General features: G+C 39.5%; 1 protein-coding gene across 1 annotated transcript in view; it reads left to right on the forward strand.

Moving 5' to 3' along the window:
* The window catches only part of RHOBTB3 (Rho related BTB domain containing 3), a 65,146-nt gene that overhangs the window by 6,968 nt on the left and 43,646 nt on the right, over positions 1-14,532 (forward strand). Inside the window, exons 4-5 of the mRNA XM_003899933.5 lie at positions 9,822-9,976; positions 13,714-13,825. Coding sequence (XP_003899982.1) covers positions 9,822-9,976; positions 13,714-13,825 — 267 coding nt within the window. The remainder of the gene's footprint in view (positions 1-9,821; positions 9,977-13,713; positions 13,826-14,532) is intronic.

Raw genomic sequence — 14,532 nt, forward strand, 5'->3', positions numbered from 1 at the left:
TATCCACACTTCCCGAGTCCATTTCCTATTCATTCTTCAGTCCACTACAGTCTGACTCTGACTTTCACAAGTGCACCAAGTTTGTTCTCACTCAGGGTCTCCAGTTGCTGTGGTCTGAATGTGTTCCCCCAAGTTCATGTGATGGACACAGTGTTGGGCAGTGGGACTTTAGGAGGTAATTAGGGCAAGAGAACTCTGCCCTCGTAAATGGATTGATGTTATTATCTCTAGAGTGGGTTAATTATCACGGGAGTGGGCTCCTGATAAAAGGATGAGTTTGGCCCCCTTCTGCCCTCTGTCTTGTGAGCTCTCTTGGACTTCTGCCTTCCACCGTGGGACGTTGCTGCAGGAAGGCCTCACCAGATGCTGGCACCTTGATATTGGACATCTCAGCCTCCAGAACTGTGAGAAATAAATTTTTTTTCTTTAGAAATTACCCAGTCTGTGGTGTTCCATTTTAGCAGCACAAAATGAACTAAGACACCATTTATATCCTCGTTAGCCAAATTTAATACACTTTAATAACAATTATCTCTTACTGAAGAGATAAGAGATAATAATAGTTATCTCTTATTGAAATTATTGAAACATACTTCTCCCTCCATTTAATAAAGCTACTGTTTCTTTCCTGGTTCTTCTAACTCTGTCTCCTTTACCTTTCTCCCATCTCCCACACACACAGCGGCACCAACATATCGTGGAATTGCTTCTCAGGGTTCCATCCTTTGACCTCACCTGTTCTTACTCTTCAACCAAACCATTAACCTGCTAATCTGTTACCCTGGCTTCTCCTGTATAAACACTGATGACTGTTCAGTCTGTCTCTCTGGCTTTAGTCTCACTCCTGACACATATCTCCATAGACATCATCTTCCTCTGGCCAAATTCCCTGTCTTAGTGAATGATGCCAATCCTATCCATTCACCCAAACAAGAATCATCCTAGACGCAGCCCAATTCCCCATATCCAGTTGATTAAGCCCTTTTGCTTTTATATTTTAAATAAATTTCAAACTCATTACTTTCTCTTCATCTCCATTGGATTTCATATTTTGGTCATTTAATTATTTGTCATGGTGGCCTTCTTTTTGGTCTCTTTAAGGGATGGTTTCAGATTTTGTAGGGCCTCACACTTATACAATTTGGGAGGTCCTTTGTAAGGAAAAAAACCCACAAAATAACAGATACATACATGTACAAAAGTAAATATTTAGAATGATAAGTGAAAGCACAGCAAATTACGACTAAAAAAGCTGTTAAATACTATAAACATTTTTAAATACATATATATATTTTTGAGATAGGGTCTCGCTCTGTTGTCCAGGCTGGAGTGCAGTGGCGTGATCGTAGCTCACTGCAGCCTCGACCTCCTGAGCTCGAATGATCCCCTCACCTCAGCCTCCTGAGTAGCAGGGACTATAGGCACATGCCACCACACCTGGCCGATTTTTTTGCAGAGACAGAATTCTGCCATGTTGCTCAGGCTAGTCTCCATCTCCTAGGCTCAAGCCGTCTGCCCCCTTCAGCCTCCCAAAGTGCTGGGGTTACAGGCATGAGCCATCACATCTGGCAACACATCTTTTTAGCAGCCTGATACTTCTTCAACTTTTCTTATATTTTTTGGGTGACCATAGTCTTTGGTCATCTCTTCATATGATAACCACTGATAGGTTATGGCTGTGTCCCCACACAAATCTCACACTGAATTGTCATAATCCCTATATGTCATGGGAGGGACCTGGTGGGAGGTAGTTGAATCATGGGAGCAGGTTTTTCCCGTGCTGTTCTTGTGATAGTTAATAAGTCTTGTGAGATCTGATGGTTTTATAAAAGGGCAGTTCTGCTCATGCTCTTTTGCCTGCTGCCATGTAAGATGTGATTTTGCCCCTCCTTCACTTTCCACCATGATCGTGAGACCTCCCCAGCCATATTGAACTATGAGTCCGTTAAACCTCTTTTTCTTTATAAATTAGCCAGTCTCTGGTATGTCTTTACTAGCAGCATGAGAACGGACTAATACAACCACTTTGTGATATTTTCTATAGAGAGAAGAGAATGATAATCAGTTTTTCTTTCTGCATGTTTCTTCTCTTTCCACATCTTTCTGGTCCTGGGCACCAGAGTTTGTGTTGTATTCCTATTTCAGCTCAGGATTCTTGTCGTAACACCAAATAAGTGTGCACTGTGGGAGGCAGAAGCATTTCTGAAAGTCATACGTGTATTAGGATAGTTATCACTCAACTATACATGGACGCGACTATAAACCACAAACAGCTAACTAAGCCTAAAGTTAAATTCCCCTTAGCAGCATCCCCAAAATGCCCATAGTTACTCCAGAGCTGCCTGATACAAGATGAAGTGATTTGGAGTGGAGACAGTAGTCTTGACTAAATATCTTATTTTGCAAATTTTACAAAAGAATATGACCATGTGAAGATATATTGCTTAGGTTCTTCCTGGGGCTTGGAAAGGATCCATAAGAAAAGAGCCTTGAAGCTTGAGCTTCATCAGTTTCATGGTAAATTGGCCTCTGGTGTGCTATTCCTGGTTTGTCTCTTTCTGAAATAAATTCTCTCAGAATAGTCATCCTAGAATACAAGTCAGATCATGGTGCTCAATGCTTTGAATTCTTTAGGAACTTTCTTCTTTGCCTCTTATTTTGCAAAATTTCAAACCTAAGAAAGTTGACAAGAATGAGACATTGAACCCTAGATTTTATAAGCAAGCACGCGCGACACACACACACACACTATTTTTGGCTGAACTATTTGAGAGTAAATTGTAAACATTATGAGATTTCTTTATTACTATTTACTTTAGCATGTATTATCTCATCATCAATCAAGAAATCTAACATACTATTATATTTTTACTATTATTTAAGATATAATCCATATTTACATTTCCCCAGTTGTTTGTTTATAATGTGCGTTAGAGCTGGGGTTTATTGTTGTTGTTGTTTAACCAATCCAAGATGCAGTTAAAAATTACACATTGCATTTAGTTGTTATATGTCTCTATTCTCTTTTTTTTCTTTTCTTTTTTTTTTTGAGACGGAGTCTCGCTCTGTCGCCCAGGCTGGAGTGCAGTGGCCGGATCTCAGCTCACAGCAAGCTCCGCCTCCCGGGTTCACTCCATTCTCCTGCCTCAGCCTCCCGAGTGACTGGGACTACAGGCACCCGCCACTAGCCCGGCTAGTTTTTTGTATCTTTTAGTAGAGACGGGGTTTCCCAGGATGATCTCGATCTCCTGACCTCGTGATCCACCCATCTCGGCCTCCCAAAGTGCTGGGATTACAGGCTTGAGCCACCGCGCCCGGCCTATTCTCTTTTTTTTCTTTCTTTCTTTCTTTTTTTTTAGAGACAAGATCTTGCTGTGTTGCCTAGGCTGGTCTGGAACTCCAGCTTAAGCAGTTCACCTGCCGCAGACTGCCAAGTAGCTAAGATTATCGGCATGCATTACCACATCTGCCTTCTAATCTCTTTTAATCTGGAGCAGTACTCCCAATGGTTTTTGAGGGGGAGGGACCGTGTCTTTTGTAAGGTTAACATTTTTAATGAACCCAGGCCCTTTAGTTTCATAATTCCTTCATTTATGATAAATGTGCTTGGAAAATAGTGATGTTTCTATCATTCCTCCTACACTTATTAGTTGATACTCTTCTGTAAATGGAGCTTTCCTTTTTCTGTGCTCCCAGATTTTTCTCTTAGAATTATCATGATTCACGGATTTGTATATTAAATTCAGTATTTTATAATCTGTTCTGATTATTCTTTTGGATGCTCGCATTGTTCCATATTTGCCTAGAGGTAATCATTTCAAGCTACCTCTAATCAGTTTTTAGCCCCTTCCTTATTTTCTGCCACAAGATATTCCAGGCTCAGACTTCGCCTGTCCCAGTCCTAGAATCAGCCATTTCTTTAGGGAATTCTGGTTCCTTCTAGGGGGCAATGATGTTTAGAAACCAAGGTCTGGACTCTTAGATGCTCATGACTTTAGGTGTCTTTACTTCTAAGCCCTTTAATTGGCTAGAGCCAGGGATTATACCTTTTCTTTAAATTATGGGCACCGATACCATTTGTATCTCATTTCAATGACTTTTGCTTATAAAATCATTACCTAAAATGCAAGATCCTTCATGATGTAGCCTCTGACTGTTTCTAGAATCTTGCAAGGCACAATTCCCTGTCTTATGTAACAGTCACACTGAACTACTTGAAAAACTTTATGTTTTTATTTAGGTCTGGGAAAGTCTTAACTTTGTGACTTCAGATATTACCATCCCTCCATTTTCTCTATTCTCTTCTTTTGGAACTCTTGTTAGACTGATGTTGAAACTTCTGGATCTCTTCTCTGATTCTTTTATCTTTCTTTTATATTTCTTAATGCTTTGTTTCTTTGTGTTGCATTATGGTAGATTTCCTTGGCCTTTTCTTCTGGTTCACACATTAATTCTGCTGGGTCTGTTCTGCTATTCTGCCTTATTACATTTTTTGTTTCAAAAGCTTTTCATACAAGATCTGTAATGGCTGTTTTCATAATTTCTTGTTCCAGTCTTAAGGATGCAAACTTTTGCTTAAAAAAACTCTCAGGGTAATTAATGATACTTAATAATTTGATTTTGATTTGTCTATTAAGTTTGGTTTTAAGACGGCATTATAAGTCATTCTACTTGATGAGATTTTATTTTATGGTATGGATGCTTCTTAAACATTGGGTAATTCTTAATTTGCCTACCTTTGCAGTTGACTTTCCTTGTTGGATTGATGCCTTCCTCTTTCTCTGCCCAGCTGCTGTCTGGGGATGGGGGTGTAAGTAGGAAAACACCCAGGATCAACAGACCTGGCTGTTTCCACAGGGGTTCTCCCACTCATCCCCAGTCGTTTGCCTTTGGGCCTCCTCCTCCTTCTTGCTCCCCACATTGTTGAGCAGGGAGCGCTCTGGATGTGGCTGCAGTGTGAACCTGTACTCAGAGCTTCAGGAGGCCTCTTTTGTCCTGTGCTGCCTGCCTTCATTCTCTCAGGCACTGCTAGTTTCTGAGCTGATGAGGTTTCCCCTCTAGTTTTTGAGTGTTGCTGTCTATTCAGTCCTTCCTGCTTCCCTCCCTCTCTTTCTCCTTCCCTCCCTTCCTTCTTTCCTCCACTCTTCCCTCCTTCCCTCACTTCTTCCCCTCCCCCCCCTTTTTATTTTTGAGACAGAGTGCCACTCTGTCACCCAAGCTGGAGTGCAGTGGCACGATCTCAGCTCACTGCAACCTCCACCTCTCAGGTTCAAGTGATTTTCCTGCCTCAGCCTCCTAAGTAACTGCAATTATAGGTATGAACCACCATGCCTGGGTAATTTCTGTATTTTTAGTAGAGATGGAGTTTCATCATATTGCCCAGGCTGGTCTCAAACTCCTGACCTCAAGTTATCCACCTGCCTCAGCCTCCCAAAGTGCTGTGATTACAGGCATGAGACAATGCACCTATCCTCTCTCCCCCTTCCTTCTTTCCTTCCTTCCTCCCTTCTTCCTTTCCCCCCTCCCTCTCTCCTTCTTCTCTCCCTCCTTCCCCCTTTATTTCACCATCTCTGTGATTTGGCAGGGAGGGGAGATCACAGTGTGAGCTTAGCTTTCCATCTTGAAACTGAAAATGAGTGTTTTCCTTTCTTCTCACACCCCGTCCTCTGTATATGCTGTATTCTTAACTGTAGTACCCCTCTACACAGTCCCTGTCATATCAGCATAGCAAATTCACACTTACCTTTTAAATCATTACACTTTCTGTGAAGCCTTCCGTAATCCGCCCCCAGACAGTTAACTTTCTTTCCTCTGTTCTGTGGTGGCTTTGGACACCTTTATTTCAGTGCTTATTACGTTATGTTATAACTGTTTTCTGTCATGTCTATCTTGTCTCAGTTGACTATGAGTTTTTTTATCATTTCATTTTTATATCCTTGGTACTTGATGTGTGGTAGGTGCTCACTAAACGTTTATTCAGTGAGTGAATGGTTTTATGGATGATCTAAGTAAACGAAAAAATCAGTTTCACTAACGATGAAATTAATTTGCCATACAAGATGTAATTATAAAGTAATTACAAAGCTAAATCTGGCTATTCAACTCAAGGACCTTTATTGGCTTCCCCCCATCCGTCCCTTGGAATACATGAAGCTGTGCTGGGTGCTCTCCTTATAATTCCCTTGGAATCCTTTTTACCTTCTTGTTTGTTTGTTTTTTGTTTTAAATAGAGATGGGGCTGGCCATGGTGACTCATATCTGCAGTCCCAGCACTTTGGGAGGCTGAGGTGGGAGGATCACTTGCGATCAAGAGTTCAAGACCAGCCTGGGCAACATGGTGAAACCCCATCTCTAGTAAAAATATGAAAATTAGCCAGGTGTGGTGATGCACACCAGTAGTTCCAGCTACTAGGTAGACTGAGGTGGGAGGATCACTTGAGCCAGAGATCATACCACTGCACTCCAGCCTGGGGACAGAGTGAGACCCTGTCTCAACATAAATAAATAAATACATAAACATTTAAAAAATAAAAAAATGGAGATGGGATTTCACGATGTCGACCAGGCTGGCCCCCAACTCCTGAGCTCAAGGGATCCTCCTACCTCAGCCTCCCAAGTAGCTGGAATTAAGCACATGCCATCATGCTCAGCTTCTTGAAATTCTTTTTAAAATTAAAAAGAATTCAGCAAATATAGTCCAGTCTCATATCTTTCCTTTGTTACCCATGTTTTTGACAACTTTGACCCTATGGATATCTTCAACATATTTGGCTCGGAATAAATTTTCAGCTTGTACGAAATATTGAATCTATCTTGAAAAGAGATATTTTTTTTCAGAATGTGCTTAGAATGTATGCATAGCTTTAAGCTCCCAAAGACAGTCATACTTTCAGTTATTTTTGAAACTCCAGTAGAGCCTGGTCGTTTACTAGGTTAGAATTTTTGAAAAGAATTTCTAAAACTTCCGAACAGTGGCAGTGTTGTAAGAATTAACTTACAGGTTCCCAAAGCCACTGCTTTTCAAAGAGATGTTACCCATTTGAATGTCAGAGTTACATTGTGCTTGCTTTAAAAAAAAAAAAATAGACAGCATTTTATGATAACATCTTAAACATGTAAGGGAAAAAAAGACTATAACGTTAGCTAGAAGTGTAGCACTGATTCAGTCACGTGACCATGCGGCACCACAGTTTAAAATTAGTTTGAGTCCTCTGCTTATTTCTGATTAAATGATTAATGTAAATTAATTTAATTCAGAATTGGTTCTCCTGCTATAACCAATGCAAGTCAGACTTCTACTTGGAATCTTAGATCGTATAGCTGATTGATATTGAAGAATATAGGAATGGTTCAAAAGAGAACCACAAAGTAACTATTTAGAAACAAAAGCCTATGGAGAAGGTTTTAAGAAGTAAGATTTTAGAATCCAGATAAAGGGTAGGTAGCTAAGTTTCAACATAGTTACAGCATAATATGGTGTAGAATGACTAGACATTTTTTTCCTTTCTGGTGAGTGAACGAAAACAAATGTCTTCAGTGACGTAGAAGAGTTACAGGGTGCTTTCTAGGAACCTGTGTAAGTAAGTTGCTTACCACCATGCACAGTGGAAAACCCACCCCACTAGCATAAACCTGAAATTAGTTATATTTTCTCCCTCAAATCAAGATTGTTAAAAATTATTTTACGTTATGTTCACTTCATTTTTCCACTTGAAACACTCCTGTCTCTGCTTGATTTCTGTCCAGAAATAAAGTTTAATAAGATGATCTGCCTACCCACTCCATTCCATCAACATAAGGAGACCTTTGTAGATATAAGAAGGCCTCTGTTTTCAGAAAACCAAAGGCACTGTTTACGAAGGCTTTGTAAAGAATGTTAAACACCAACATATTATTTTTCAAGATAGGCTAAATTCTGTATGAAAACTTTATTTGCTCCAAACTTAAAATGATCTTAGAAAAAGTAAAAGTAAAATCTCAAATTAGAACTTACGGCATAATTTAGAGAACTCAAGTTTAACGTTTAAATCACTGTATCTTTGGAATCAGTAATTCTTTACTAAAAGTATATCTTTATTTTTTCTTTTAGTGTCACTTTTCTTTTTAGGCGGAGCAAGTAGCAGTGTTATGTTGTTTATCTCTAACCCACAAAGAGACTTGGAAAAGTCACATAACCTCTCTGAGCCTCAGTTTCTTCCTCTGCAAAATGAGAATATGAATATATGGCTTCTGAGCTCCAAAATGCTTTCAGTGAAGCTAAAATTATCTAAGCCATGTGTGTCTGTGTGCATGTGTGTGTGCCTGTTTATGTGCATTTTTACGTGTTATGCATATGCACTAAATATAATTCGCATATACCCAATATTTACATGTATCTGCTCCATCTGTATGCAGTTCATTCGTAGGGAAGTTGCTGCATATGTAATGAGGAGCTACTCAAATGTCCTTTCAGGGCCAATGTACTTACTCCCTCAGTTATTGGGGCTTGCTGGCTGCTGGTGGTGCACATGTGAGCCACTTTCCATGCATTAGTCTGTGCCGATGGGAGCTGCCATGCCCAAGTTATGCCTGCTCCAGGGGTTTAGTCCTTGTCTGATTACTGGTCAATTTAGGGATAGGGTACAGCTCAGCAACCTCCTTTCCCCAAATGAGGAACAACTCTAAAAGACCATCTAAGCTCCAGAGCCCCCTGTAGGATCAGCTTTGGTCCCTGTTCCAACAGGACTGCAATTCCGATTTTCCCTCTACCCAGTCCTGCATTCCTCACCCCCGAGAAGGGTTATTCCCAAGATCGCTCCCCAATTAACCTTCTCCACACCACTCTTCATCTTAGAGTCTTCCTCCCCACGGGAAGCCAATCTACAACAACATGCATTTCTGGAAATGAATTTACCCTCTTTTGATCTGGCAGCCTTTTTGAATGGTGACACATCTGATGTGGTCACGACACATAACAAATCTGGCTGAGAAATATGGAGTTAAACATATATTTTTAGCCTTACTAGAGATGTTCTTAATAGATAGATTGTTCTCCCACCTTCCTAGCCATAGATCTATACATGATACAACTGTGAATCTTGGGACATTTCATTTTTTGAGTTAATACTTTTTATTCCTTCAGTTTTTAATCTTAAAGGAAAAGATAAAGAATGATTGAGTTAATACTTTTTATTTTTTGAGTTAATACTTTTTATTCCTTCAGTTTTTAATCTTAAAGGAAAAGATAAAGTTGAATGCTTTAGAGTTTAATGATTGAAATGTCTGAATTAATAGGAATGTACTTCATATGAAGTTTACAAAGAGAGTGACAATTTTGTTGCCTGGAAAATCAGGTCAAATTGAAGGTTCTGTTACAATAGAAGTATAAGGTTTACTCAAACTTCGTAAATAGATTTAAAGTTTATTATATTAAAAAAGCAAATCCACTGTTTTCCATGCTCTCCATGGCAATTAAGTTGTTACATTTACCTTCTTTTCTACTGGCCTAGAAATATTGATATTCAGGATGTCAAGGTTGTGTAAAAAGAAGCAGACCCACGAGTACTGGTTGTTTGTTAATATCCATTCACCTACTCTAAATTCTTCTATTTTCTAAAATGCTATTTATTATTCTTGCAGTGACTGCTTGTTTATTTAGGGACCTTTCTATGGTCATTGACGCTTTTTATTCAGGATTTAGTGGGTAGTGGATATACTGAAGGCTTTTGAACTGTGGCTCTGGTATGAACTCTTAGTTTGTTGTTTAATGTTCAGATTGTCTGTGTACCATTTTTTTCCCTGTTTAATTCCAAAACTCTTGGTTTTAAAATTTGTTTTCTCAGAAGAATTACCTTGTACATGCCCACTATGTACGTCAGACAGAGGGAGCTGTGTTAGTACAACCGAAGGGATCCAACTTGCAAAAGAACTAGGAGCGACCTATCTTGAACTCCACAGCCTTGATGACTTCTACATAGGAAAGTATTTTGGAGGAGTGGTAAGTGGAAATTCCTATTAAGTATAAAGTTACTTGTCAGGTTGGCTCATTAGGTATTTTCTAGAACATCAGTTAGAACTTCAGATTTAAAAGCATGGTTTGTCTTACTTAACCTGGAGAAATAAAATGAGAGTGAGTGCAGAGGTTTTATCAGAATAAAATTATAATTTTATTTTTCTCTCCAAATGAAACCTTTTCTATTATCTGATATTTTGGAATTTTTCATTTGGTGATCTTTAGTAGTCTTTGTTGCATGTATCAAAAGCATGTTTACTTACCCAAACCTGTGATGCCAGTTTTAATAGTCATCTTTATACAGCTGAATGAGCCTGGCAGCCTGAGCCAGCAGGCCCTGAAAGTTCTCTTTCATTTCCATCTACTAGTTGAAAAAAATAATTTTTCTTCCTCTATGTGTGCTTTGGCAAAATTTTATATACTCCTAATTTTGTTGTAGCTCAAACAGATTCAGAGGAGCTACTTATACAAATAGCTGCTTGTCGGATATGTGGGAGCAAGTCTTCTTGCTTGGTTGCAGTGGCGCATATTGGGTTCTGCAGTCATTTTGATACTGATCTTAACACACAGCACTTCCCATATAGTATTAGGACTGTAACGTCCTTGGAGAATACTGTGGAGTTGTATCATTTAAGAATTTGCTGACATAGAAACTACATTTCCAAACCTCTAAAAAGCAACTCCTCTCAACAGACAAATCTGATATACATGGATGAGAAGTTAAAAGCAAAGAAAACCTGCTTTACGCAAGAGCATCTTGGCATCCCTCATCAGTTCCCTAGCTCTTCACCATGTACTCTTTCCAATATGCCCCAGTAGTCATTATGTAAATTCACGTTGAAATGTTGAGGTTCCACAGATGACTACAGAAGTGTCATTTGTGTAAATGGGTAAAATAAAGACCAAATATAAATGCTGCTAATTTCCATCAAATATAAATGGCTTTTATTTACCCAATAATATAAAGAAACATTAATATTACAATGTTAAGGAAGATATACTCACAATATTGATATTATCGATGACTGTGAGAAACTTTTGTTGCATTCATTTATACTGATGAGCAGTGAGTAGAAAGGTGGATAAGAGAGATTTAATCTTCCTGTCAAGCAGATTATATTCTAGTGGCTTTTTAAAAATCTTAATTTGGCGAAGAATGGTACGTTTCCTAAAATACCTGAGGAGCTGGAGAGCAAAACGATGGTTTGGTTTTGCTTGTTGTGGAGGTTCATTTGTCAGATAGTTTCATGCATTAGATTTGGTTTATTTGTTGAGGGGAGGCCGTTCCCGTGGAAGCCACAGGACTCCTTGCTCCCCGTTCCAGGATCCTGAACCTGAAATTCCCAGGATCACTCTTCCCACCTTCCCACTCCCATTTTCTCTCCTCTCTTTCTCTTCTTCTGGCTCCTTTTTTCTCTTTCTTCCTGATATCTAATGTTGCAATTAGGGTTAGAGGCATGATGAGGATTGATGTGGCCAAGGTTGGGAGAAAGACATGGCAGTTTCGTTTTTCCTTAACTTAAGACCTGATGAGAATATGGAAACAAGATCAGAATGATCTCTCTTTAGATGCTTTACTTTCTAGTAAAGTACAACTGGGATCTCAGGTGTAAAATAGAATGGCATTGGCAAGCATATGGATGGAGATGATAATGTTAGAATAAAAGGAGCATTGAAAATCTGCATTTAAGGGTCAGGGTTGAAGAGCTCTGCAGTACTATCCTTAGACCTAGGCCGGAGAGAAAGCCGCCTGCCTTCCAGCTTTAGAGAGCTCCATCTGTCCGTCCTCCAGTTGCACCCCTCCCCCCAGGGTACAAGTCAGTGGAGCCAAGGGTTGTACCCACCTAGAGCTGGTGGACTTCATTCCTTTCTAGACCTGTGCTGTCCAGTATGGCAGCCACTGGCTACATGTGGCTATTTATATTTAAGTGAATTGAAATAAAACCAAGTAAAATTCAGTTCTTCAAGCATGTGAACCATATTTTAGGTGCTCCAGGGCTACATGTGGCTAGTGGCTACTGTATTATATAATGCATATATTACAGAACATTTCCATCCACACAGAAGGGTCTGTGGAGTAGTGCTAGGACTATGCTTCCAAACCCAGTACCCCAGAATTCTCTGGCCACTGGTCTTAGGCCTGTTTCGACCTGTGCCGGCCATTTTCCTGGGACAGTCCTCCTGATGGTGGACCACATGGCTGGTATATGCACCCCTAGGCCTGCCCGGTGACCCAATGGTGAGTCTTTATGGGGAATGGGGGAGGGGGCGGTGGACAGAGCTTGGATGTCCACTTCTGTGCACAGAGCTCTTTAAAGCATGAGTTAGAGCAGGAGGTGAGAAGAGAATGGGTGGTCTTAGGGCTCAGGAATTAGGGACCAGCTCTCCCTTTGCTGTGTGAACCTCTGAAGAATCTGAGAATTTAAATATAAATCTTGCCTGCGAGGCTTTTATGATGATGTATTTGTCAAAGCAGAAGTATAGAATATCTTTTATGTATAACGGTTTCTTTGTTTACAGCATTTAAATATTTAGGTATGTGGTGGGTGGGCCTCCTTTTGGACTTTTGCCCCAGGCCTTGCAAGCTAGGGCACAGACCTGAAGCTATGTAAATGCACCTGAGTGAGATTTTTAATTTGTAAAGGACAGATTTTAAAGAAATTTGTTCAAGAGAAGAAAGTGAAGTTTCCTGGCTCATAGGAACATCTGTAGACACAGAGGCAGATCTGTTCCTGCTTTGAATTTCACTAATATTAACTGTGGTGGTTGCCCACTGAGAAAATTATTAGCAGCGTCACAATTGTAGAGATTGACTTTCTTGAGTATTCAAGAGAGTAGCTCCGTGGGGTGGCATGTGCTTGTAATCCCAGTGACTTGGAAGGCTGAGGCGGGAGGATCCCTTGAGTCCAGGAGTTTGAGTCTAGCTTGCGCAACATAGCGATACTCCATTTCTAAAATTAAAATATATATATGTGTGTGTATATATACATATAAAATTTAAAAAAGAACCAACAATTCCTTCTTTTAAGAAAAAAAAACTTTTAGATTCAGGGGCACATGTTTGTTATATAGGTAAATTGTGTGTCACAGGGGTTTGGTGTTCAGATTATTTCGCCAACTAGGTAATAAGCATAGTACCTGGTAGGTAGTTTTCTGATCCTCACCCTCCTCCCTCCCACCACCCTCTCAAGTAGGCCTGGTGTCTGCTCGTCACTTCTTTGTGTCCATAGGTACTCAATGTTTAGCTCCCACTCACAAGTGAGAACATGTGGTATTTGGTTTCTTGTTCCTGTTAGTTCGTTTAGGATAATGGCCTCTGGCTCCATCCATTTTGCTGCAAAGGACATCGTTTCATTCTTTTTATGTCTGTGTAGTATTCCATCATGTGTATGCACCATGTTTTCTTTATCCAGTCTATCGTTGATGGACATTTAGGTTGATTCTATGTCTTTGCTGCTGTGAATAGTGCGTGTGTCTTTGTGGTAGAATGATTAATAACAACTCCTTCTTGAGTAGATAGTTTATTTATGTTCAGAGAAGGCACAGTCTGCTCCACTAGATTCATTTTTTTAATAAAAAATTGTTTATATGTGTTTGCTAATGCATACATATAAATGGTAGTGACATTTAAAACGTTTGACAGTTGTGACTTCGGATACAAATTTTCATGTTGGATATATAGTTTTGTTGGATCTTCAATTAAAATTCGATTCCTGTTTTAGTTGGAGTATTTTATGATTCAAGCCTTAAATCAGAAGACAAGTGAAAAAATGAAGAAAAGAAAAATGAGCAACTCGTTTCATGGAATTAGACCACCTCAACTTGAACAACCAGGTGCATTTCTTAGCCAATGTGTAGAGATTCATTAGACATTCATTACAGATCCTTTCTCACAGGTCTTAGAGCAGTTGTTCTCAAACTTGAGCATGCTCAGAGCTTACCTGACATTTTGATTCAGTCAACCTTGGATAGGACCTAGAATCTACGTTAATCAACTTCCCAGATGATGCAGAAGCAGATTGGTACTTGAATCACATTTTGAGAAATACTGCTTTAAAAATTGAGCCTATAGATTCTAAAAGTAATATGTGTCGTGGGTGGAGAGCTGTTCTAGATTAAAGTCTAATGCTAAATAACTACTAAATGCAATGCATGAACCTTGATTGGATACTGGTGTAATAAAAATATCTAGATGTTCCTGCAACATGGGTTAATTTTAATACAGACTGGAAATTAGATTATATCACGTAATTACTGTTAATTTTCTTATGTATCATAATGGTATTGTGATGAATAGGAGAATGTTCCTATTCCCAGGAGATGAAGGTGAAAGTATTTTAAAGCCGAAGCATCCTGAGGACTGCAACTTTTAAATATTTCAGCTGTGTAGCTGTGTGTGTGTATGTGTTTGCGTGTGTGTGTGTCTTTCTGTCTTTCTAGAGATAAGGGGAAAATAAAATGTTAATAATTGCAAAATCCAGGTGACGGATATATGTGAAGGGTATATGTGTGTTCATTGCATCATTCTTTCAACTTTTTTG

Source organism: Papio anubis, chromosome 5 (assembly GCF_008728515.1).
Source record: "Papio anubis isolate 15944 chromosome 5, Panubis1.0, whole genome shotgun sequence".
Taxonomy (NCBI): domain Eukaryota; kingdom Metazoa; phylum Chordata; class Mammalia; order Primates; family Cercopithecidae; genus Papio; species Papio anubis.